This window comes from Numida meleagris, chromosome 1 (genome assembly GCF_002078875.1).
Source record: "Numida meleagris isolate 19003 breed g44 Domestic line chromosome 1, NumMel1.0, whole genome shotgun sequence".
In the NCBI taxonomy this organism is placed as follows: domain Eukaryota; kingdom Metazoa; phylum Chordata; class Aves; order Galliformes; family Numididae; genus Numida; species Numida meleagris.
Window position 1 is genome coordinate 25,350,499 of NC_034409.1, and position 27,823 is coordinate 25,378,321.

Genomic DNA, 27,823 nt, shown 5'->3' on the forward strand with positions numbered 1-27,823 from the left:
GCATGTCCAGATATAGACAAAGGAACAGAAAAATAGAAAAAAATAGAAACTTTCTTTTACTGAGGCGTCCTGGTTTCCCTTGGTCTAAAACTGCAAGTTTGGCAAGAACATAGACCCATCGGTAGGAGCTGCAAGACAATCTTTTTGGTTCATCCAGAGGATCCCTGAGAAGGGCCATACATACTTCCAGAACATGGATCTAAAGCTTGCATCTCCAGTTGCACAACATACAAAGTACAAATCTCACACTAATGTCTTATTTGTTGTACACAAAGTATCACAAAGCACTTCAGTTTCACTGCACCCAGCTATTTCCACAGCTAAAGTTTGAACTCAATATTTGTCCTATGACTTGAAATACAACTAAATTATGGCTTTCAGTAATAGTCTTACGTGAATAAGTGAATGTGAACAAAACTTAGTGGTGTGAATTTACTTCTTGTTCACAAACTTTTGAAGTTACATATTTATTTGAACAAGACTCATCATTTTGTACCACTGAGTGCCTCAACAATATTGCATGTAACAATAAGCACCTGACAATATCACAGGCCATAAGTTTCGCTAGGAATAATGCCAAAGCCAAACAGATGCTTAGGGATATTTCCCTTTCTCTTTGCCTCCCTCCATAAAAGGGAGTTCAGCAAGAACAGAATCAGAGGACAATTCAAGTGAGCAATACCAATGTTTATTTGGTAAGTGTTACAATATCAGCATCATAAAACTTAAAGCTGAACATAAAACTTGCATAGTATTTTTTTGGAGGCTAAAGAGGATCCATTCCCTCTGCAGCACAGAGATAGCTAACAAGTCTCACTGCAGATCTGTAATCCTTAAGGGGAGGAAAAGAAGACAAACACCACAGGAATAGATTTATTTAGCTTATCTAATAAGCCAAGGTAATACATGGGGGTGAATTTTTCATTCAAAAACTGGAAACCTTCTAGCAGAGGCTTCTTTCTGCTTTGGTTAACATACAATTCAAAACCTTAAGTACAAATCTTTTGTAGTATGACTTCCTTGGGAATGCATATGTTCCTCTGACAAAAGGCACAATATGCAAAAAGAACATTCATAAGAAGCAGAAGCCAGTTCCACAAGTTGTAGTGGATTTTTTTTTTTTTTAAATTGGGTAGGATCTCCCCTTATATTTTCTCCACCATCACCCCTTCTCTCCCAATAAGAACAAAGTCAACAAACCCAAACCAAACCAAAGATAGAAGCAAAAGAAACCCTTGCAAAGTAGCTTCAATATTCATAAAATGAAAGCTTCTTCACATGAAAAACAGTAAAAAGAAACATGAGCTAAACCAGTTTTTCAGCGGTGCAGGTACTTCACAAACTAGATGTGAGAGTAGTTACTATTTCTCAACAACCCACGTGTCAACCATGAGTAAAAAGCCTACATGCAGCTTTAAAAAAAACTTCATTCTCCCTGCCCACTTGAGGTCTAGTGAACAAAACTGTACGTGGCAGTAAAGCTGATCATCTTGTCTAAAGTGCTTGATGAAAGCAGGGAAGCCATGAGACATAAATAACTCATCAAACTGGAAGTGGAAAAGCTACATGATTGTGTAAGAAAAAAATGAAGCACATTCACATTTTCTTCTTCCATTAAGAAGGATGCTGTGAAAAGATCCTTCATAGTGAAGAGTTCCCTTAAAGCATATAGAGTTCATAACATACTTTTTCCTACAGTTCTGGGATCTGAAGACATTCAACATAAGACTCAGGAACAAAATCCCAAAGAATAAAGTGATACAACTGAGGAATGAAGATTACAGGACATGAATTAGTCATTAAAGAAAAACCCAAGTCTTTGGGAAAATGCTAGTTAGTACTTTCCATACCTTTAAATGCCCCGATTCTGTATATTTTACAGTAGAAATGCAAGAGCCTTTGGAACACAGCATTGTTTAGTTTTGTGCATGTCACCCCTTAAGACATCATCTTCTTCTTACATTCCACTGAGCAAAAGACCATCCCTTCCACTGGCATAAACTTCTGGCCAATTAAACACTTGCTACAACAGGAACACAAGAAACATTCCTGTGTAGCATGCCAGTTGAAGTTGTTGTAGGTCACACGCTGAACCTCAGGATCTATAGCATTATGACAGCCTTGGCAGATCTATTTAGGAAAAAAGACAAAGAAAAGTCACTTAAATGAAGAAGGCACATCCTCTCTACAATTCCAACAAAAGCTCAAATTCTTAGATGTTCTCAAAGAATACTGAGAAGTGTCAAGCCTATGAAATAAGTTTCCAGGTTTTCATTTTTCCTTCATTTTATAAGTAGAGTTCCTGACCAAAATGCAGTTGAGGAAACAAAATAATGAAAGCGTGCATGTGAAATTAGATTAACCTGAGACAATTATGGTGATTCCCAGTGCTCAAATCAGGATATGAGCTTGTCACAAATATGTACCTGTGCACTGTTACAAAGATCAGTTGCAAATCTATTTTCCCCGAGCATTGGTAGGCATAAAGGCATGCTAAGAAATTAAGGGTTACTAGAAAGTCTTGAACTGTATTCATCTTGAGCTCCGGTTTCCTAAAGTTATCGTCTGCTCCCAAAGTTTCTTTCAAAGTAAAAGAGAGATGATCAGCTTGGACCTAAACATGTATTCAATTTACTCTCCTCAGATATTCCCACTCTGGGAAAAAACGTAAGAGCTTCACACTCTTCAAGTTCTTTCCTCGCTGATGTGTTGGTGCTATGAAGGATCTTACCGCAGCATGGTTCTTCACGTAGCATGGTTTACAGACTGGCTTGTCATTCACCATGACGTAGATTTCTCCAGCCAAAACACAATCACAGTCAAAACAGCAGAAGTGTTTCAGATGCCAGTTTTGACCTTCTGCTTGGGTATATTCATTGCTGAATATTAGCTATGAGGAAAACACACAAACATTAATATCTGAATAGTTCTTCCTTTATTAAAGCTGCCCTTGTGATGTTTTGTAATTTGTAAGGAACTGCTGGTATTCCACTGCTTTGAATGACTTAAACAAAAACGCAAGTATTCACTTGTATCACTGTTTTCCAAAGCCTCCGTTTCATTCATCGATGAAACAATAAGATACCAAAGACATCAGGCAGGCTGTTCTCTCTACGTTGCTTAAGATGTAATTTAGTGAGGTGCTCCCCCTAGCGCCCTTTCCGAGGAAACAACTGCATAACAGACAATTTGCACTCACGTATTACACACATATCCTACTCTCCTGTGGACTGCACAAACCCCCACCAAATCCAAACCTATGGAACCTCCTGACTGTGCAGCATCCACACACATCTCAGTTCCTTGCAACTATGATCAGCTAAAACTAATGAATGGATGTCACATCTCTGCATTGAAGTACTTCACTAAGATTATATTAACTTTTCAGGATCACAAACTTGCGCATAAAACAACGGACTGGGCTATTTCCTACCTCATCACATCCAGCACAGCGGGGTTTTTCACTGTCACAATAATGTCTTCCACAGTACAGGTTGCCATTCTTCCAGAAATAGATCATGTCTACTAGAAGTTCACTGCAGGTACAACAGACAAAACAAGCCGGGTGCCACAATTTGTCATATCCTGCACGTTCTGCATAGACAGCTGGGTCACCTTCTTTCATGTTCAGCTTGCAGCGATAGCAGGACTGGAAAGAGGTTTTACAGATTAAGTAATTCTTTGAAGAGGGATGTTTATAGCAGTTACATATTACATAAACATTTATTAAAACCCCACCTGCCCATAATGAAGCTACAGTATTTGTTTTCATCCAGTATCAGATAACGTGACATATCACAGAACAGCAATTGTCACACCAAGCAAGCCAAGATGATACATATTATACTGACAGCATTAGGGCTATGCAAACGGACTTGTGTATTTTGCAATATTCACATTCCTGAAACTACTGTCTGATACTTTGAAAAATCCAACAGACAAAACTCATGTTACGTTCTATGAGCTCACATAGTCAAGAATAAGGAGCCTCCATCAAACCGACTAAGATCAGCATACATAACAAAAATATGGCTGCGTACTTACAGATTGTGAGAGAAAAGTTACCTGTCACTTGCAAAAATCCCCAGCCTAGATGGCTAAGAGAGAAAGTGAAGTCCTTCTTTACTAAATGTAGAGCTTATTATTCTGTTAAATATCCAGTTTTCTGTTATTCATCTTTTAATTGTGGAAAAACAGATTTTTAACAATGAAAAACCTCATGAAGACAATTGTTATAGGTAGACAAATTAGTAGTGGAGATCTAGTTTTATTTTTAAAAATCAGATTAAAAAAAGCAATCTGTTCCTACAAAGAAAGTGAATTTCTAGCCCACAGCTACAGGAATATATACTGTCAGACTCAGTCTGAAAGACCACAGATGAGAAAATCTGGAGAATGAAGACTCAGAACTGATGGATAGGAACATAAAAGAGTAAACAAGGATGGTGTTCTTCTGCAAGTTGTTTGGCAGCTCTTCTGTCTTGGACTTTTACTACTGTTAAAGTGGGGATAATGCTACGGTGTATGGCTGAGACTAAGTAATATGGAAGAAAACAAGCAAAATGCTTAAAAAAGCTACAAATTTTAATTACTTAACCTAGGTTAAACTTAATCCTTGACAACACATAAGCAACTCAAACGTTCACTTACATGTTAAACACTTATGTCTCATTCTAAATCACTGCACATAGTTCATGAGGTCTGTCTTGACTGCACTGGCAGGTATACTCTGGTAAAAAAGCTTTAGGAAGCAAGAGGCATAATGTAAAAATAAAGCACCTTTTCATATGGTTACTAAATATGAAAGAATGCTGCTTCCCCTTGACTCGATGCAGTCCAAACCAGTTGGCCAGTATGCTGCAACGTAAGCTATTTCTGGAGACCTTTCACAAGGAGGCATGTAAGGAATTACTGTGGAGAAACTAACGTGACACCACAGGAGACGGACAAGACAGTGACAGTAACCTACCAGACCATGATGAAGTAACTAAATAACTTAGGATCTCCATGATAATGGCAAAAGATATCTGATCATTTTAGAAAGCAGTCACCGGTAACCAAATGGCACAGCACACGACTGCTCATGTTAGGTGGGCACGTTCACAGCTAAAACTGAAATATTAATTTCATACTCCATCTGAAGTATACCAGAAGTGATTCAGTATGGTGGCTTAAAACAAAATCCCCACAAAACTCCAAACTTACAGTGACACTGAAAACCATACTCTACAAACGTGTTAACAAACATACTTTTATCTCCATCTAGAACTTTTATGTTCATTTTCAGTAATGACCCAGAGATAATTTCTGTGATTCAGTAACACTTCTGGAAACCAAGGTGCAAAATCTTTTGTCACTGACAGGAAAGGCCAACATCAGAAATCAACTGAATGCATGCCCTAGGGAACCACTGGAAAAAAAACAAACTAGTCTAATGTTACTTCAGTTATCTAACACTTGCTTGGTGTTCATAACTGGTAGCTAAGACACGCATCACAGATTTTGACATGTTGGAAGTACTTTAGGAAGGCTGTAGTTTTAGAAATATTAATGAAGATAAGGTTATTTTATGCAACTCTTTTTGCTGAGCTGTTACAAGCTGGAACTCAGATGCCAAAAGGAAAAAAAAAATCTGATTACAGGAAAAAAAAAGCTAGTCAAAACAGCAGTTCCATGGCTTGACTTGTTGGAGGTAGGAAGGAGAGGTGTTACTTTATTTCTTAGATTTATATGCAATTTGACAACTGGGCAATTTTGACTCTTTCCTAGGAAAGAGAAAATAGTTGACCACAATTAAACTAAAATTAAACTAAATTCTTCAAGAAGAGAAAAGCGTAGCAGTCAGTCAAAGATTTTACAACATCCTTCATTTTGTAGAAGCCATCCTGATATGCTATATCTCCAAGCTAACATTTTTTTTTGTTATGAGCATGAAAAAGTCATCTTGGAAGCTATTTGCAGCAATGTGCTAAATACTGTCAGGAAGTAGGAGTTCCGAGCAGACATTAACAGTGTTTCCAATTTCTCTTCTTTCATCCCCTCCCCAGATGTTCACTATTTCAAATGAACAAACACATTCACTGAGTTAAAATGACCAAAGAAAACACTCAAATGGAAAACTACCTTCTTGTTTTATTTATTTATTTTGTTAATACTTACATACTGAGATGCTTTCTGATCTGCTGACTTGTCCTCCATTGCTCCTACAGCAGCTGAGGTGCTTCTGTCCCCACTGTTCAGATTATTCTTGTCAGTAGCTTTAGTTTCCACCTCACCAGGGAGCTTCACATCTCCTACACCAAGTGCCTCATTTTTGTACTTCTTCACAAATTGCTCCATCTGTTTAACTTCATTGGGGGATAGCTCATGACATTTTGAAGGATCCTGATCGTGAGCAGGCAGTTGCTTAGCCAACTGTTTCTTCCTGTACTGAGCGCCTTCGGAACCAGCAACAGGCTGTTTCTCCTTCGGTAGCATCTGCATATACTGCCTAGCCTAAATCAGGCAGAATTAGATATCAGATGCCATTTCTATTATAGACCCACCCTTTTAAGCAAACAAGCGATTAAAATCTTCTCTACTGTTGCTAGCGACAGGCAAACTTGTCAAAAACAAGGTTCTTTTCATAAACATTAATGTCCTGAAGCCCAGTAGAGAGAAAAAAAATATAGCAGAAACATTAACTGGCTTCTTCCCAGAGTAGGAGACAGGTTCTCTTTTAAGCTATTTATGACACAGAGTTATTACTTTTCAGAGTAAGCAACAATTGTTTTACAAAGCACCTTGCCTCTTCAAAGCTGTCTAGAGCTATTGATCACCACTACAGCTTTAAGAAGTACAAGCTGAGGCACATAGCCCACTGCAGAACAAGTTCTAGGAAAAAAAAGCTCGTTTTAATAAAGCAGGGACAAGTGTAAAAATGAAAATACTAAATGAATGTTAAGTAATGGTCAGTTTAGCTGCACAATGTTTGATTTGTTCACTGAAAAAGGTTATTTAGAGAGGCAGGTCAGAGATAACAACTCCAGCACAGATTACACAACACTGTGGAACAGTAAATTAACAATAAAATCTTGAACAGTGAAGCAGAAATCCTCAGAAGGCTATCTACCATCCCATCGACTTGAGCTGCAAGCATACTAAATGAGAGCTCTTCTCTGAGATGTCAACACTGAAGTTGCTCTTACCATATACAGTAAAAGCCATACGCAAGTCCGGGCGTTCCTCTTAACTTTAAGCTGTGACATAAATTGTTTTGTTTTGTGTGCATTTGTGCGTATGCGATTCTAAGCACACACTGCACATTTTGTGCACCTCACCTTTGAAGAAGGTAGGTTAGAGAAATTGCACTCCAGGGATGCAACAAGTTAAGAGTTATCTACTATTAAAAATATCATAACCTCATTTCCTCTGTTCAAGAAGTTCCACAGAAGCACATCAATTTTTGCAAGACTACACAGGCAAGCTCATCGGAAACATCCACCATACTCTTAGTTTTGAGGAGGAAGAAAAGTTTATGTACATTCAGAAGCATGACAAGAGGCAGATTTGTTGTTCCACTGAACTGTGCTTTGTATCTCATCAACTCTTGCCTTGAACATGAAGGAAAAAAGAGGATCCAACTTACAAGTGTCTGATTCTGAACAGGAGGAGCCCACTCATAGGTCACAGTATTGATGGATATGTTCTTCTTGGCTGGCACTGGGTTAGTCAGTATCATTACGTTACGTTTATACATGGGAATGCCATCGCTTTTCAGCTTTGCAATAAGAGTTGTATATTTGGTATCTTCGAAGAGTTTCCCCACTTTCCTGTCTTCTTCATTGCTTGTGAGGACATCGTGCTCTTCCTGGCCACATTTGCAGTTGCGGCATATTTTTCTGAAATTCATGGAAACAGCAAAGAATTACAATCTCAGCTGCAGTCTATAGCTCCCATTAGTGGCACTTGCAGTAACAACATCAGCAGGAACCCAAAATCTCATTTTCAAAACTTTGATTAGGTTAGATACAAGTTTTCCAGCAGTTTGTTAAATATCCTTGGAGGATATTCTTTATTTTATTATTTATTCCTTGAGATTAGGATCAGATAAATATACCATACTAAAATGCATTAATGTAGTTGGCTGCTGTGTCATTCCCTCAGTTATGTTACCGTGCATATACATCTCCATGATCACCCACCTATCAGGTTGATTGTGGGTAGTCACACATGACTTATGCCTTAAGCACATCAATATGATCCCCAGCAATTATTTATTTGTATCCTTAATTTTTTTTCAGGTTCTCTTTGTATATTTAGAATTACACACACTACTATTTCTCCATTTGCGTGATGTATGCTTACCACAGGGTTACTAACAACTGGAAACAAGCATTTTGTAGAAAGGAAAATAAGTACACAGAAAACAGAACATGGTGCAAGCTCAGCATTTAAAAGAGAAGGTGAGGAGTGACTTGCTTATATGGACAAAGTATTTCTGACATCTCTGAACAAAGTCAGAGGTACTCTGGTACAAGCTGTACAGAGAATTTTCACAGATAACAGCCTTAAATGGCAGAAGGTTTCGTTTACTCAGATAGATGGACCTATTCTTTCATATACAGTAAAACATATTTGAACTCCTTTGATGAAGGCACGTTAGATAGCAATTTATTACATTAAGCATAACTAAACAAATCACTTTTAATAAGCAGAACCTTGGATTAGCTGCTCTGGTTCACTATTTATTAATGGCTTTCCCAGAGCTTCCACTCAACCACAGCATAAGTAAGTTAGTGAAGCTGGATGTTAACTGATGATTCTCCTTACATATGAAAAGAACAGATCAACATTCTGGACATCTCTTGAAAATGGACAAAAACGAGCAACATTTTACCCAATTATTTACTCTTGACATAGTGAATAACATGAGACTGCTCTCTATAAAGAGAAAAAACACTTCTCAGCACTGCTTACCAGAAACCACCTAACTCTCACGCTGTTTAGCAGCTTGCTGTCTGAAGCCTTGAAGACAAGACAGACCTTATTGTAAGACACATAATGAGTGCATAGTTGGAATGAGCCCATGACTACAGCAAGCCCAGTAGGCAGTGGAAAAGGGAGGAAGAGGAAGACTTGCCTATAAGGTCAGGTGAAGTGATGCACAGCCATCCCCAAAATTATACAGTATATTACAAGAATACTCTATGATCATTTCAGTGAGTGATGGATTGAGTCCTGGTCATCTGATTGTACAGCAACCACAGTTTCCTGAGTTACAGATCCCACTCCAAACAGAAACGGTCAATTTTGCTATCTGCTACAGAAGAACCTATTTTTGAAGGTTTAGCTCATTATTACATCAGTGATGAACAGAGTTCTATGCCCCACAGCGCGCATGCAACTTGAACAACAGTTTGCCAGACATTTTCTTCATGTTTTCCACCTAAACCTTTAGCAATAAGCATTGTGTTTCGGTCTTGTTTGATAGCATGTGCTCTAACAGCACAGGTGACTGAACAGATATCTTCTGGTAAACTGCACACTCAGCAAGTGTGAGTATACCTTGCTGTCCACAACTATTCTGACTGCAAAACAGAACTCACTGAGAACAATTCACATGGTTGTACCGGCTGTGTGATCACAACAGCAGTACGGCAGCTTGTCTAGCTTTCCCTGCTCCATACAGCCTCCATCTACAGCAGCATAGCACTGACAGCCTGCAAAGATCAGCCTTCTCCAACAAGGTGTGGGGGAACTCTTCCCCTTGGATTTTCACAGGTGCTGGAAGAGCCACTTAGGGTTTTGCTCATATGGCATATTTACTTTCTATTAGAGTTCTGAGATCCTGTTTCTGTTCCCAACTAGAAGAATACCATGACTTCAACTGCTTTTATCTTCAGTCCCACTTTGAAGGACTAGTATGTCTCACTAGTTTCAGTATTCTTGAGAGATTTTCTGTTATCTTGATAAACAGATAAACAAACCCCTACAAAAAAAAAATGAACATGTATTTTACCTTCAGGTCCTTCCTGGGTCCTACTGTGAAAACTGGCATTAAACTACCATAGTTTATATTGAATTGAGAAGAAAAAGCATTATCTTTATGCTTGCTGAACTTGCCCCTCCTCATGCTTACTCATATCAAGAAATTGACTGTGAACATTTCAGCCTGATCTTATCTCCTCACTCTTTCAAGGAATCAGTGAATGACTCTTTGTTCCACATACAGTTTGCAAGAAGCTGTTTGTAAATGTGATTGGTCTGGCATTAGAGCTTGTGGATAAGTCACCAAACGCAGGAGCAAATAATCCAGAAAAGAATCCTGACTCATAACTGATGTCAGCCTATTGCAGTAAGCTACAGGAAAATCCCTGAGGCTGCTGCCATCTCCCCCACTCCCTAAGGCTCCACTGAATCTCTGCCACACAGAGACATCTGTACGTTGCTAAAAGCCAAAAAAGGTTTCCTGTTCTGATTTATAATCCCTTTTCTTAATTCTTATCCCTAAATGTCAACTGGATATCTCCTACATATACAACTCTTAGCACAAAGTACTGCTTACAGTTCAGTCGTGCTTTCTTCCTCTAAATTGCTGCATCAGAATCCTGATCATCCATCACAGTCTCTAGTGTTTTCTTTGACTATGATACAGCTTTCTTTCTTAAGTGACTATATCACATTACCTCAAACCCTTCATCACACTTCACAAGTCTGTCTGATAACTGACAATTTTTTTAGTTTCAGTGTTAAAGCAAGGATCTCACATGTGCTAGGATAGCCAGTTGCTTCTATATACAGACAGACATATTTATCTCTCCCGGTTCCACCTAGAAGAGGGGTAGCAAGACCATTCTCTTCATTTATTCTGCCAATGGGTTATAACAGTATAAGCATAGGAAAAGATAATATATTTTTTTCTTTAACTTGAGGGCATTCAGCAGAATCTCTATTAAAGGAGGTATTAGAAACTCCTGAGAGCTGCGGACACACAGACAGGACTTCAGCAAAAGACAAAAGTGTTCCCCAGTCCAATTTTAGCAGTTTGGGAAGATTTCCCTCTTCAAAACATGGCAGGTAAGCAGGAAGCTTAAGAGTTGTGGAATTAAAAGTGATATCATTGTACAATACAGATTTAGCAGACTATGTCTTGCTTCCAGGTCTTGGGTGGGTAAGAAGAAAAATAGGTTCCATATTGTCTCCTTGACTCCTAGGCCCACGAATTCTCATCTCATAGCTTTCTACAACCCACAAGGCTCCTTCTACAGAAGGAAATGTCACTCATCCTCCTGCTATTCTAGTTTTTCATTTTGAAAGAAAGAGAAGAATAACAACTCAGATCACAACCCTTCCTATGCTGGCTTTGAAGCATCAGAAAGAAGCATTTGCAAGCTCAGAGAAACTCCCAGCAAACACCTGGCAAGTCTTGAAGCTTTGTTCTCCACACAAAAACAAACAAACTCAACTCTTTTGGTTCTTCCGTCTTTTGTGTTTTCCTGTTATTAATGCAGCTGCAGTAATTGTAAATGCAGTTAGTACTGTGCCTCAGTTCTCACATGACAGCCTTAGTATCAGAGCATGTTAAAGCCCACCTTAAGTTCCCTCTGCCTTACAGGAGTCGTATCTGTGCTAAGAAGCCAGTTGCTCGTAATGGTCAATCCCAAGCTTAAGATTCTTGTCTCCAGAAGCTTTAACATTTTGGCAATTATCACTTCCCAGTCCATGACTAATAAATCAGAACCTTCCTTCCCACTTGTAAGATCTGAGTCCTGTTCCACACCTCGCTCTAGTGGGAAATAAATTCCCAAAGAACAAATACTTTTATCAGTAGCAGTTGTTGTGGTATTTTTTTTTCTTTTTTTTTTAAACAACTAGCTTGTCATGCTAATTTTGTGGAGGCATGTTTGCAATCTGAAAGAATTATTATATCTGAACTTAGAAGACTCTACTCTTTGTTTATGCTGAATCTGGATGGAAACATAATTCTGAAGACAATTTTAAAAGCTAAAAGTTATTAGCACACTGAGATAAAGCAGGTAATTTTTTTTTTAACCATTGCAGACTGCAACTTCCATTGTATTGACTTATAGGCAGGTGACAACAGTAAGGCTTTGAGAATAGCTAGATTTGGGAACAAGTTTTACTAAGGGCTTTGTTTATCCCTACTTGTGTATTAGCCCAAGTTAACAGTTCTGCATCTGCAAAGTCAGCCCACCTGTTGTGCCAAGAACTGTAGCTTGAAGACTTCAAGCTGCCACCTCAGAAGACATACTTGCCTAACACTAACAGTACAGAGAAAGATGGTATAGCAGCTCTGTGTAAAATATCACTACTAGGTTGGTATACTTGAATATTTTTCGATGCGCTCTCCAGTCTGACCTGCCAAAGGCAGCACCGATGCTCTCCTGTGCAGAAACAGAGAAATTCCACCTGGTTCTTGAAGGTACGCAAGAGTTTTCACATATAGAAGAGATAACAAGAACTGCACAGCCGGCAGAAGCACTTCAGCTCTATCCACCAGAGGGCGGAATCACCCTGACAGGGTACAGTCCACGTGCAGTACTGCTGTGGCCTCAGCTACTGCATTGTGTCTGGCTGGCATGGAGTTAACTTTACTTAGAGTGTCCCTGTGGTGCTGTGTTTTGGATTCATGATTAAAAATATTTTTGATAGCACTTACAATTGCTGAGCAGTGCTTGCACTTCAATTCATGGTCTGCCCCTCTGTTACAAATAAGGTAGGAAAGGACAGTTGACTTCAATTGGCCAGAGGGATATTCCATATGGTACAAAATCACACTCAGCAAAACCAATAGATGTAGCAAATAAAGAAGGCAGGGTTTCTGGCTTCCAAAGCAGCCATTGCTCAGACACTGTCTGAGCATCATGGGAGATAGTGAGTGACTGCTTTGCACCCGTTGCTTCCCCCACCTTTCCTGCACCTATTGAACTGTCTTCATCCTGACCCACAAGTTTCCTCACTTCCGTTCTTCCTGTTCTCTCCCCAGCTCCAGTGTGCAGGAAACAGCGAATGAGCAGCTGTGTGGGTGCCTGGCCACGGGCTGGGGTCAACCCACCACAGCAGTCCTTTCCAGTCCAGCTGTCTTTTGAAGATGAATAAAAGATGAAATTAGTGACAAAATTTGAACCAACTTTGATAACTGATGTTACAAAGATAATATTCTATTCATTTCTACTAGCATATATTGATTTAAAACAGAATTTCAGATTAAGACTTAACATGGCCAAATTGTCCTGATTTGACTGAGATAAAGTTAGTTTTCTTCATAGTGGCTAGTATGGTGTCTTTTGGATTTAGGATGAGAATAATGTTGATAACACACTGATGCTTTCACACTGATGCTTTAGTTGTTGCTGAACTGTGTTTGCACAGAACCAAGGACTTTTCAGTTTCTCATGTTGCCCTGTCAGCAATGTGGCTGGGGGTGCACAAGGAGCTGGAAGGGGATAGATCCCGGATAGCCGACCCAAACTGGCCAAAGGGATATATATTCCACACCATATAGCATCAAGCAGAACTATAAAACTAGGGGGAACAGGAGAGTCAGGATGTAGTCAGGGGAACAAAACTAAGACAGTAAGTATTCAGATAGCCAGGTGAACAGACATTCAGAACCCACCTGTCCCTCTTTCCATTCCAGTGATAAACTCCTGAGATGTCTTCACCAGGCAAAACATACTACTAAATTTTTCCTTTAAGAACTTCTTATACAACTGATTTCAGACTTCAGATTCACATCCTCCCTGTGTCCAGAAGCAGATCCAGTAGAGAAAAGCTACATTCCAGCCTGTTCTAGAACTGCCTTAATTGTTAACCTTTTATCTCTTTATACGTTACATTTGTCTGACACCTAGAGGAAGTATTTCTCTTGGCTACCTTGCTGCTTGGACTATCCTATATCTTTTCAACTCCCAAATTATAACTTCAATCCAAACTAAACAGTTACTGTTTTCACGTCTTCTTACTTGCTCTTTAATGCACTGCCATCTACAGGCTCTCTTTAAGAAACAGTGTCCTGACAAGCTGATTATTTAGAACCTACCACAATGAGCCATAACTGCAGGAGCAGCGCAGTGAAAGAAGTATTAAGGAAAAGTGCACACAAAAAAAATCTTTAAATACACACACAAGTAGCTACACTCTAACTTGGCAAATATGCTTATTTACGTGACTGTATCACTTTAGACATTTCTTTTTATCCTTAGTTTTTCTTGAAGAAAAAGTTAGTAATTAGGTCTCAGCAGTGTGAACTAAGAATAAGAGGACAAAAAGAAGAAATCATCTGGTCTAATCTCTTTTCCTCCCCACACGTAATTTCCTTATCAAACTGGCCCTGAACAAAGGTCTTCCTCCCAAGTAGTAAAAGACATGATTTTTCCTGTAAGCATAGGGAAACAATATATTTACTCCTGCAAGATTTGTGTTCAGTTTCACTGAATTACCTACACACATCAACTGTTCTGTTATTTGTAAGTTACTTTCATAGTCATGTATTGCAGATACACAACTGAGTACATCCTCATCAACTTACAGCATGTTTTTGCTGTGGGCTGTCTGGTTATTTTCTAAACCACGTCACAGCTGCATTCAAGTACTCAGAGATAAACACAAAATCTCCTAGGCCTTATCTGCACCTGATGCCACTCTGGCTGAGTTGTTTAAAGACCACAGTTAAAATCCATGATGAAATCCTGTCATAGATACAGTTATGACTATAGCTATACAGCACTGGGAAAAGGCAACTGCTTTCGTTAGGTTGCCTGTGCTAGTGCTACTATCAATCATATTTATTATTTGCAGGCTTTTCTCTTCAAGAGTTTTTTTATTTTTATATTTTTTTAATATCACAATCTCTATGCCACTTCTTAAAGTTCACCCGGTAGGAGCTGTGAACTGAACAAGTCAGAACTATTTGTTAATGTTTTAGTAACACAAAGAAGGGAATAGAATGTTTCTGTCAAAGTAACAGCACTGACCTCTCAAGGGTCTATTTGCTGCAACTCTCATCAGCCCTTCCTGGTGTAGGAGCAGTGTATCATTCAAGGCAAAGAAACATTTAACTTTGTTGAAATATAACACAGCTCCCTGTACACAAAGAACTTTGTGTACAGATGTACACAAAGTTTCAGTTTCTTTTCAACTGAGATAATTTTACCTAAAATCTCAGATCAAAGCTGATGCATTTGATCAGAAGTTGAGAAAGCGTTTTATTACTGAGATGAAGCACTCTTACAGTAGAAATAGAGATGTTTTCACAAACCTACTTCAACCATTTATTAAACTAGCAAATGCTTCAGTACCAGTAGTACCACGGACTTCAGTGCAGATAATCATACGTGACTACATACTTATCTGTTCCAATGCTGCTGAAAACCTCTAGTTCTGAACATGAACACAGGTTCTTTAAAGCATCTGAATAGTTTAATGGAAAAATAGAAGAAAAAACAGCACTTACACATTTACATACAGGTGTCAAGGTGTGCTAAGTCACTTACCTCCAAAAATGAAGCTCGAATCCTTCACACTTATCCTTGCATTTTAAGCAGGGGGCACCAAATCCCTGCTCATGGCCCAGGCCCATCTGTTTAAAGATCAAGAAGAAAACCATTGTCAGCCTCAAGAATTACACTGCATGAATGATCTCACTGCTTCCTTTATAACATACAATCCACAACTAAAACAGAACATTAAGCATTTGACTAAGCCAACGTCAGGGCAGTGTTTAAGGTTCCAGTCACCCTATTTCTGTATTTAGAGAAGTGATGCTGTTTGCACAAGCCAGTTTTTAGAATTGATTAGCAAGCAGAAAGCCTTAACCAAAACCAGGTTGTTCTTTTTTAGTTTGTTTTTGTGTGTATAACAAGCCTCTCCCAAACAGCTCATACTGCAGGCTTCAAAGGGGCAAGCAGACCTCACAGTGTTGTCTGTAGCTGTGAAACCACAGTGTGAAGCTGTAAAACCTCAAGTCTAAGCTAAAAGGTATTTAATCCAGCTGTCAGGACAAAGAGATCTGCAGCGCATGACTTGACAAAATACAGAAGATCAAGAAATAAACAGACTCTACTTTGATAACAATAACCTGAGCATCAGATAGAAATAAAGAAAACATTTAAGTGATTAGTATAATGTTTTTGAAACTACCATGACAGTGATGGAGACCAGAACATACCTTTTGTAACTGTGTTTCAGCTGGACTAATACCAGCTTACTTTCCAAGGAGAAAGACAAACAGCAGTTAGTGAGAACAGTGACCATAAATGATACTCAGTGTTTCACTGAGAAGTAATTAAAAGGCCACACAAGCAATTCATAACGCAGAAGTAATTTGAGAGAATACAAAAACCAGTGCATAACAGAGGCCAGATATTCACACAGTATATCGACATATTGGTACATTTAAGTGGATAGTGAGCAGCACCTGAAAGTTTCAGGTGAGAAATGGGCATCAAGCACCATAACTTAAGCATCTAAACAGATTAGATTTCAAATGCCTCATTCCAGCTCTCTAAACCTTTGAGAATCCCAATTCCTAAATCAGCTGTGGTCACAGCTGAGCGCACAGGCTGCTGCCCAGGCAGAGGGTAACCCATGCCCATACCACCACCCACTGCTCCCAGGCACTGGGAACACTTCCAGCAGGCTGTGAGCGTACTCTGTGGGAGGGACAGTAATCATGATGGAGACAGATCACTTCCAATCTGGCATAATTTACCAAGAAAGAAAAAACCCACCAAGATAGAGGATGGTAAGTTCTAGTACTAATCTTAGTTCTGCCAACAATAATACAATGCAAGCATTAATTAAATGTGGCGATGCAAGCTTTTTCATAATTAAATTGCAGTTTAATCTGCAAGGATATAAGCAGTTCATCTTTCAACTTACTTCTGTCCAAAGTGAAGGAACATATTAATTGCAAGCCACTTACTCAAGACAGCACATGAAAAAAATGCTATAGCTACTGTTTCAATCATTTTATATTTGAAGGACCACTGCCTCCATAGCAATTAGATAACCCTGAGAAAACTACAAGCCTTCCTGCAGATGATTATTCAGGAAGAAGCTGCACTTCAGCAGCTATCCAGCTACTGCTTGCAGCTGCAAGGAAAACAGAGGAACATGAATTTATTTCTTTCATGTGGAAGAAAAAAAAACCAACAAGCTTGCCCTGATCATGCTTGTACCTATAAGCCTAATGGCTCAAGAAGCTCACACAGTAGATGAGCTAACCCAAAGCCAGATCAGTAGACATCTAAAACAAACACAGCTTGAGAAAAGTGCCCACAGGAACCTAGTGATGTTCAAGAGGTCCAAGCATAAGGCACTGTACTTGGGTTAGGGGCAAGAAAAGAGAAGAAAAGGCTATGGGGAAACCTCATTGCAGTATTCCAGTGCTTGAGAAGGGGCTTATAAACAGTAGGGAGACCAATTGTTTCCATAGAATCATCATAGAATCATAGAATGGCTTGGGTTGAAAAGGACCTCAAAGATCATCGAGTCTCAACCCCCCTGCCAAGTGCAGGGTCGCCAACCACTAGACCACGCTGCCCAGAGCCACGTCCAGTCTGGCCTTGAATGCCTCCAGGGACGGGGCATCCACAACGTCCTTGGGCAACCTGTTCCAGTGCGTCACCACCCTCTGTGTGAAAAACTTCCTCCTAATATCTAACCTAAATCTCCCCCGTCTCAGCTTAAAACCATTCCCCCTTGTCCTATCGCTATCCACCCTCACAAACAATCGATCCCCCTCCTGTTTATACGCTCCCTTCAAGTATTGGAAGGCCACAATGAGGTCTCCCCGGAGCCTTCTCTTCTCCAAACTAAACAAGCCCAGTTCCCTCAACCTTTGCTCATAGGAGAGGTGCTATTGTTACCATGTTCTGACAGGGATAAGACAAAGGTGAACAGTTTCAAAGTAGGAGAGGAGAGATGTAGGTTAAATGTTAGGTAGAAATTCTTTACTCAGGAGGTCGTGAGGCACCGGCACAGGCTGCCCAGAGAAGCTGTGGTTGCTCCATCTCTGGAGGCATTCAAGACCAGGTTGGCTGGGGCCCTGGGCAGCCTCAATTCAGTGGCTGACAATCCTGCCCATGGCAGGAAGTTGGAACTAGATGATCTTTAAAGTCCCTTCTAATCCAAGCCATTCTATGGGTCTACGATAACTTTAAAGATGAAATAGTTCTTTTTCCCTCAACTATATATATTTTTGGTCTACACTGGATATGTAACAAACAAAATGTTGGCTTACATATTCTCTAATTAGGAAAATGAGCACCATAATTGCTGTTTTGTTTCCAGGATAGGTTTGTTGTTGTTTTTTCTTTTTAAAAAAACATCCTCCTTGAGGATTGCTTAATTTGAAGTGTGCTTGCAATTGCCTCTCAAAAATGCAAAGAAAATATTAACCCATTCTCTTCAGTTGCTACTCCAAACCAGCAGTACTTTACGCTTGAGCTCTTATTTCCTTAGAAAAAAATAAGAAAGGGAGGGGGCTAAACGGGAGTGATTATTATTTTATTGCAATGTTATAAGGCACAGAAACCTAGGATCATTAGTGTGTTGAGAGTTACTGTACAGCATACCTAGAAATAGCCTTAATGTTTCAAGAATTTCCAAAACACAATCAGAAATAAGCAAGAGAAAGAATGGTTTTCATAAGCACATCCACTGTTCCCAAAACTCCTACCATTTACGGGTCTTTCAGGCTAAAAACAAGTAGAGATAATTTGTTGACCAGCACAAGTTCCTTCTCCTTAAGTGCTCCATCCAAAATACACTCCCTCTTCCAACTGAGCTGACAGCAACCAGCCAGCCTTCTTGCACTGTCATAACCACCACTCTCAAAACTGACATCTTCAGTGACATAGGAAGTTACATTTTCCCTCCCCAGCAATACAAAGCACATCAAGGATATGCTTATGCAACTTGAGGCAAAAACTAAACTAGTAAACAAGACAGACTTGTTCTCATACACATTCTTCAGTTTGCTGTAAAAGAGAAGGATGGTCTCGTTCGTGTCGCCTGGTCATCTGACAGAAGATGTTTAGCTTGAAAATAGCTCAGAACTGAATCAGATGCTATTCCACATTCACTCTCAGCCTCTGCCTTTGTTCTTCGTGAGAAACTAGGTAACCACTTGCCCAAAATACTAAGGATATACAATTGCATTTGCAGACACAGCTTTTGAGTTTGGCTGTGCCTAACAGTGTATGTCAAATATTCTTCTACAGTGCCATAACAGGATCTGTTTCAGTGGTAAGGAAGCAGTCTGAGAAGTGACTGTTGCTTTCCAGTAGCTGATTCTGCTGTAACTCAGGAAATTCTGAGCACCTAAAATGCAGTGTGCTTCATCACTGCTGCTTGCCTACGTTTCTTCCCCAGGCCTTCCTAAGGACACAACTGGTGCTGTGATGGAGGACCCAGAAACAGAGTGAGCTGAGCACACACTAGAAGGGGAATGCGCATCTGAGTATAGGATGGAATCAATTTTCCCCATAAATGGAATCATGGGAGAAGTGGCCCAGATAGGTCAACTGAAATTCTGCCAGAAAGAGATTTCTGTGTGCCTACTGCCATTAATTTTCATTTTACAGCAAAAGCTATGTAAAACCATCTGGTACGACTAACACAGCCAATACGGATTTAAATAGCCTGAGTATGGAAAATGATATAAACATGACTGAGATCATGATTAAATAGTTCTCAAGGGTAACAAATTTTAAATGGTTACAGCAAAGTGAGAATTACTGGACTTTGCTCTCCTTCAGATCATGCTGGAATCCAGTATGAAAAGTTGGCTAACAGTACAAGAGCCACTTGTAGAAGCTTATTGTCATCTTAAAGACCTAAATGGTCCAATTTGAACGTCCAATAGTTTGCCTGGATGAGTAAGAGAAACATTGCAGTTGCTATAAAATAGTCTAAGCCTGGTTTAGAACAAGTGTTTATATGAGTAAGAACTGAAGTCCAAGAGATCCTGCTTCCCACTCCTATTAAGTTAAATCCTCTGGGAAATGCTTAAGTCTGGCTTCTTTTTAAAATGACAATTTCATAATTTGTATTCATGTATATGCAATAGATTTCAGAGAGCGTAGGCCAACATCATCTCCTGATATGGGATGCTACAAAATAATCACAGACACAAACTGATCACGATGTAGGGGTAGATGGCTAGTTTAAGCCTATGGGCTCAGACAACTCAGAATACATTTTGCCAACTATGGTTTCTCCTAGGTGGTAAAATAGGAATAAATTCATTATACAAACTTATTACTATGTCAGATGAACTGTGCTGCAGTGCTGGCAAAAAAAAAAGTTGTGATGAATGGAGAATTATCTTCTAGTAGTTAGAAGAATGTAACGCTACAAAACTCAAGATTACCAATGATAATTGCAGGGGGAAAAAAAAAAGAGCCCTAAGAAATCTCAGGCGAATTAAAATCTCACAGCAGTAATTTTCAAAGCTTGCATGTACTCGCTTTAAATGATGATAGACGATTTAAAGTTGAAAGGGCTCTCTGGAGGTCATCCAGCTGCCCAGAAGGAACAGGTGCAAGTAAATCAGATTTGGCAGAGACCTTGCCCATTCTGCAGATTCAACAACCTATTACAGTGCTGGACCACAGACAGAAAAGAATCTGTCTAATCAGAATTTCCTCACGGTGCAGCTTCTGTCTACTGTCTCATATTATCATTTCATGATGACTAGAGTCCAATTTTCTTTTCTCTATTTCCTCCCACTAATTAGCTAGGTACAAACAGTACCAAGAAACTGGAAGTCTTTATTTTTCTAATTATTATTTAGCAGTCAACATACTCACAACAAATGTAGCCTTCAAGTAACACTAGCTGCACAGAACTTCTTGCCTGCTTAAAGAGGAACCACTGAGGTGCAGTGATAAGAATTTAAGAGAGGAAGCTGTAAAAAAGAAAAAATTAAGGAAATGGAGAAGTTCAACTCAACATTTCTCCCACAAGGTTTCTTGTACATCCTGTGAGTCTCACCAAAAGACCAGAGCTAGCTAGGGGCTTGCTTCCTCATCCTTCCTCTCCCCATAAGGGGACTCTTGCATCACCTGGCAGATGATGCGATTCATCTTTCAGCTTGCCAGGGATGGTGTAATAGCCATACTTGCCTCTGCTGAACAGAAGTAATTCCACTGGTGGAGACCTGCTTGAATTTGAAAGGTTGTGGGCTATACAGTGAGAAAGCCATCATTAGTGTGCTGCAGAACTTGACTGGAACCCTGAACAGGGTTAAGAAATTTTCACTGTTCTTATGTAGCTCTTTCTCCCATGTCCCTCAGCATTCCAAGAACAGAAACGACATCTGCTAAAGTCATTCTTGAGCTTACTATAAAATACCAGGGCTCCTCTGGTCTGAAGATTACTGTCTATTAACTCATTCAGATGTTAGTGGGGAACAAAACAGAACACACAAGAGAAAAAAATGTACAGTATAACAGAAGATGTCTTTAACAGATTCTAACATAGTTTAGAAGCTTCCAGCAAAAGTCAAGGTCAAAGCCAAGCATGGGGGTGGGAGGGAAAGAGAACAAAACTGCATTAAGAAGAAATTGTATATATGCTGTGCATGCTTTATTGCTGAGACCTGATCTTGTGTTACTGAATTCTATACTTGCAGGTGACTTCCCTGGTTGGGAAACATATTTATTTCTGGGCAGTGCTCTCTCATAAGGCCTCTATGAGCACCATATGAGAACAGAGAAAGATCTATCGTGAAGAGAAATACTGCATAGACCATTCTATATTTGTTATTTAACATACCTAATTTTAATTGATGGCAAATCTGTTCTAGCTTTTCTTTAAGCATGCATTTAGATCTAGGGAATAGGTGACTAGGATTAAGATGCAGAAGCTCTTGTAAGGAAGAATATTTATACAGGAAGAAGGATGCCAAAAAGCGCCTGCATCCAAGAAAGATATTTGAAAGATAATCTGAGCAGGACAAACATAAGGATAAATCAAGGAACTGCAGCAGACTATGACAGCACACAAGTACTAAGAATTTATTTTATTGTGATGTCTTTACTAAATATCAAACACCTCAGAATATAAATATTTAAGACACTACTACAGCCTACTGTCAAAAGACTAGCAGCATCAAAGATCTCAGCACAATAAGTGGTGTTTTTCCATAAAGTCCTGTATGATGCTAACAAAGTTTGAGAGTGGTTGACACACACTGTGACACTGTCTCTATAAACCTTCAGTACAGTACCATCCATCACCCAATGCTGCTGAGGCAAACTAAGGGTTACAGTCCTTTCTCTGCTGCTCCTCTTGGAAGGCCTAGGCTTACACGTACAGGTCACCAGGGAAAGCTAATCCAACACAAGAGCACAAGTAAGCACTGCCTCTTACTCCCAGTCTTAAAGTTTAGTGGTTTATAACAACACGCAGAACAAGAAATGCTGAGTTTTCTCAAGCTGCCCGCAAACAACTTATGGTAGATAGACAGTTTTGCAATTATCATGCACATGGACAAGTGCAATGGAGACACGACCAGGATTACTTTACAGACAGATCATGGCTTGTACCATGGGCAGCACTAAATGTGCTAAAGGCCCAAGGAATCCCAGACACTCCTTCTCTTCCAGAAGAGCCCCTGTGACCAGCCAACGGCTTGCCATTTGATAACACACATACACAACTTACAGGCCACAGGCCAGCCAACTTTCCTAAAGATTAATCAAAGTTATTACTATCAAAATCTATCAAGTCCAGCTTCTCACAACAAATTTTTTTTTAAAGTTATTTTGCTTAGAATAGGAGTAATAATCAAAGAATGATACATGTATTTTGCCCTTAAAATTGTGCTTTTGCCCTGTATCTTTCAATATTTGTTTTTCAGACCTGCAAATCCACATACTTACTAGGACCTTTAGTCTTGCAGGAAAATGGGTTTTACTGTTTTTCCTCCTCTCTTCTCCCTCCCGTCAGCCCAAGCCAATGCACTTAGAAGCAGCAGCTAGATAGCCTCAGACTAAAAGCAAGGCTCAAAGAGAGGAAGACAAAAACAGATCGGGGATGCACACAGAGCAGTGCCTGAAGCACAGTTACATTTAACGTGATGATGAATGGGTGTGACAGACACCACCTTATTCTCTTGACCACACCTAAGACCCGAAATAACAAGCACACAAGCTTTTTGTCTTCACAACCCTACTCTTCCTGTAAGCCTCCAGAACCTAGAAGAACCTCACTAGCTCTTCATGGTAGCAAGAGATATACACACATAGTATAACACACACAAATCACATCCATAACCTTATGTATTTATTTAAAACATATCTTGCTGCATGTGTTATAATTCACAATGTATATTTTACATCTACCTCATGCCACTTGGAAGCTTTGCATTTGCTAGGATGAAATCATTGATTTGCAGAACTTATTCACTCATGTGAAAGGAATGCGATGCACTTTTAGCTACTTCTACCAAGAAAATTTCACTCTTGATGGCGACTCACTAGTTGCTGTTGTTATCGTCTTACCTAGACGAAAGAAAACTGTTGTTTTTTTTCCAGGAACACTTGCAGAAACAGCTCTTTGTGCCTTTAATGACAGAAGGTCATAACAAAAAACAACTCGCTGATTAATACTCTGTTTACAATTATGCCAGCTGAAGAAAGTTTCACCTAATCTCAGAAGTTATGCACTTCTACATGCAAGGAGTTCCTTGGCTTACTATCCAGGCATGTCATTCTATTTTATGGCCAAATACCCGGGGAATACTTTCACCACAGAAGAAAAAGTTTAATTTATCCTTGCTTTCTCTGCAAGCCTAATATCCACAAATGACAAGAAAAGAAATACATGTGAAAGGCATTCCAGGCAATAAATCATACCAGTACAATATTCTCACTCCTCTCCCCACCAAGTCTGAAGGAAAAAAAGCACCCAAAAACAAAAGCAGAACAAACAAAATGCACAAAAAACACCAAAAACAAATAGAGAAAGTGCTTTCTGTTGTAAGAAACATAACCAGTTCTTCTCACATCTTCATACTCGTTTTTGTACTTCTTGCAGCCAAATCAAACTGATTTGTGTGTGAATTTTGCATTTCCTTGATTTTACCATACATAAGGAAAAAAACCAACAAAAAGAACCCCACCTCTCCTATTACGGGTTTCCACAGCAGTAACACCAAAACAAACAGTAACGAGTGATGTAAGCAGGAAGCACAGCCCAACAAACATTACTAAATCATGCTAAAAGATGAGAAAGTTGACTTTGCTCCTAAGAGTACCTTATTCACCATTCACTTATCAGAGAGCAGTACAGTTGTTAACTTAATGATGTCTACAGAATTCTTTGTGTTTTCTTCCCAAGATAACAGAACAAACCAAGCCTCGCGCGCACTGAAAATCACACAGACACTCCACACTTGAGACCTCTTCCTCCAAACTCCTTTGCCCTCTTCCCAGCACAAAGTTCCTTTCACAAAGCAAGTATTATTCTGTGAATGCTTATACAGAACAGACTCAATGCTAGCTACTTATTCTCCCTTATAGAACACAAGATCGCGGTGCCAGCAAGACTGTAGAAAACATGCCTGCTGCCTACTGATTCATTTTAAGAAGATCACTGAGGTGAAAGACAGGGAAGAAATCCGGACTGTTTGTTCTAACAGAGTCTCTAAGAAAGCATTAAATCTTCCTTTCTCCTATTACCCACAAATTAAGTTCAAGAACACAAGGCATATTGTATTTGGAAGAATTTAGTGATCTGTTTGTTGCACAAGTACTCTTCAAGCTAGAGTTACTGTTCTCAGGCTTCAACTCTGTTGTGCAAGAACTTTATACATGAAGTTATCTTCACGATTCTCAAATGCAACAGGAAATCCACCGCCTTCTAAGAAAGGAGAGGAAAAAAAGTACAGTTAGCCTTCAAAGAGGAAAGGAAATGAGAATATAACAGCAAGGAATTGGACTTACTGTTTGCATTGTTGTTAAAAAACAATGAGAGAGCTTGCGCTCAAGCAATTGTGTCCTTAAATTCATAACAGCAAAACACATAAGAAGTGTAAGTTACACAGGGCTGCTGTTTTGCTCCCCCCAAACAGCAAAAATATAATCTATTTGCTGCTATGAGTCTAAAACAATGGGTCTGAAAATGTGGTAGATGATGCAACAGTTCTTCCTGCAGAAGGACAGGCAGGTTGCTTCAATCCTAGTGGCCTTCTACTGCAGGGGAAGCAATCCCTGGGAGATGAACTGTGCTAGAATTAAGTTTTGATGAATAAAAAAAAAGTCTGATGTAAACATTGAAAACAGACTTTCCTGAGCCATTTTGGAAGCGTGTTTTTTGGTACAAACCCAGACACCCAGATGTAAACACACTGTCCACATATCTGTCTGTGTTTTTCCTCCAGTAAAAAGCTACTAGCAGTTGTCCAAAGAGCCGAAATCTGTGCACACAACTGAAGAATGAACTCTAGAACTCTTGACGCTTTGAGAAATCTTAGGAGTGCCACCTGGGAAACTTAATAATTTCTTTTTTTTTTTTTAAGCAGAAAATGAGTCTCACTATATTACTCAGCTTTAAGTTCACAATTGTAAGAGGGGAAAAAAGTTGTTTTTACAGAATCAGTCGAGTGCCCGAAACACCATGCGGAATTAATTTCCCTCTGTTCCACTCAGTCTCGGAGTTATAGAACAGCTAGATTTTTGAGTTCAGGTTGCTGTTCTACTGCTCTTCTATCTGGTAACAGTGTGGCAACTGCTGCTTCCTTGTTTCTATCTAGATATTTCCTATCCACCAGGCAGGTCCAGCTGTCCAGTAGGTTGCACTTATTTAGGGCTCGATGAATGGTAAAAGTTAACACAAAATAAGAAGTTACCACACAGATTTTGTTAAAGTCAACATATTTCTGTCCAAGGTGCGTGGCAGGAAGACAGAAGGTGAGAACCATAACCTACTGCAGGTGGACAAAGAAGCCTCACGGGACCATCTCCATCTCGAGACAGATTTCTCTCAAAGCGCTTTACTGGCTTCCATAAACTTGACGGAAAGCTCACCTTCCAAGAAAGAAGAAAATTGGCAAAAAAAAACCCAAGACAGAAGTAAAATTTAGTGAAGCAGGTTTCAAATGGGAGTTAAAAGATCCAGGTTGAAGACACTGCATAGTTGAAGCAAACTATTATTCATGCATTCCTTCCAGTGTACAAAATCTGAAGAAGCTCTGATTAAGTGTCAGTGGACAAAAAAGAAAGAATTTATTACAGACATACCATTATGATAACAAAGCTTCCCCATTCATCCTGGCTCTGACTTGTAACAGACCACTGCCTGTTCTCCTAGAAAAGGAGCCTCAGCTAAACCATAGAGGGAAATAACACAATAAAGAGAGGTGAAGATGGGTGAGAAGGGAAACAAAAGTGGTTTTCTGAGCATACGTATAGAAGAAACTCAGGAAATGTGAAGTTCTTCATTAATATCGCTAAGAGATGCTCTATGATTAACAGAATGGAAAATAAAAATTAATTCCTACAAACAGCTCCCTGGGTTTCTGTTGTTGCACCAGCTACCGCATCTGTTTGGCTGGACTCTGAAAAACCCTCAGGAATCTTTGAAGTGGATGAAAAAGAAGAGTGAAACACGACTAAAAGAAGTAAGAAAAGAAGATACAAACTTACAACACGTATAGATGTCCAATAAATACACTACAGTTCGAAGCATATGTTCAGCTGCTACAAGCTCCTTCAATCCAGAACTCCAGTGAACAAGCTCGGTCATGCCATCGCTCAGAGAAAGCTGTAACTCAAGGCTAACCTGCTTCAGTAGGATACAGTCCTGAGGGGACTGATAGCCTTGCACACTGTACAACTACTTCAGCATCTGAGCCAGTTCCTAGTTTGTAATTTGAAAAAGTATATTGAGTTTATATATATATATATGCATATATATACATACGTGCACACGCACACTTTAGAAAAAGATACTACACCTCAATATAACAACTCAGAAACGCAAATGACCCATATCCGTAAACCATGGATTTCAAAAGCGTTCTCATACAAGGCTTCTACTTCCGCGGTACCTGTTGTGAGACTACCTAATAAAGTTCTTATAAATGGAGCTGCCGTGTAAACATGGCATGTAATTCACAAGAGCACTAGAAGTGAGGACCAGGGGCGTGCCCCACAGGAGCTCAGTCCTACACACTTAGTTTTAAATATCAAGTTTTGGAAAGAGATCCATACAACCAGGTTACTTACCAGTTTTTGTTACTTACCACTCACTGTTTGCCCACCTACCTTCCTCCACCAAGAGGGAAGCCCGTACAAGAGCTGATGGGCAGCACGACCGTGACGTACCAGCCTCAGAGTTAGCTCTTAGCGTACGGGTGAAGGCTAAATAGTGTACGTAGGTTTCGCACACGCAGGGACCTCGCACCTGAGCACGGCCACCGATTTGCTGGGACACACACGATTTCACAGCCCCCGCCTCTCCCCTTCCCCTCTCCCCTCAGGCGGAGAGGTGGCGCCGGAGCGGGGCAGTGCCGCCTCAGGCGCTGAGGGCCGCTCCGAGCGGCAGGTAACGTGACAAACAGCGCCCGACCTCACCTTTTTCACTTTGCTCTCCAAGTCCATGCCGCCGCCCGGCCACACACGGAGCTCTGGGGGCAGCTCGAGATGGGGGGGGGGGGGGGACGACAGCTCCCGGCCAGTGAACGCGGCGCTGCGAGGCTGCTGAGGCGCGGGCGCTGCACCGAGACCAACGTGCCGGTGTCGGCACCGCCCTTCGCACTCCGCCGCGGCGCCCAAACTTCCGCTGCCCTGAGGCAGTGGCTGCAGCC

General features: G+C 40.0%; 1 protein-coding gene across 1 annotated transcript; it reads right to left on the bottom strand.

Moving 5' to 3' along the window:
• TES (testin LIM domain protein) lies at positions 667 to 27,823 on the bottom strand. Its single transcript, XM_021384878.1, has 7 exons — positions 27,591 to 27,823; positions 15,498 to 15,583; positions 7,628 to 7,880; positions 6,160 to 6,495; positions 3,434 to 3,649; positions 2,732 to 2,890; positions 667 to 2,130 (listed from the first exon to the last, which is right to left on the bottom strand). Exons 1-7 carry the CDS (start codon positions 27,615 to 27,617, stop codon positions 1,939 to 1,941), a joined length of 1,269 nt encoding a protein of 422 aa, XP_021240553.1. The 5' UTR covers positions 27,618 to 27,823; the 3' UTR covers positions 667 to 1,938.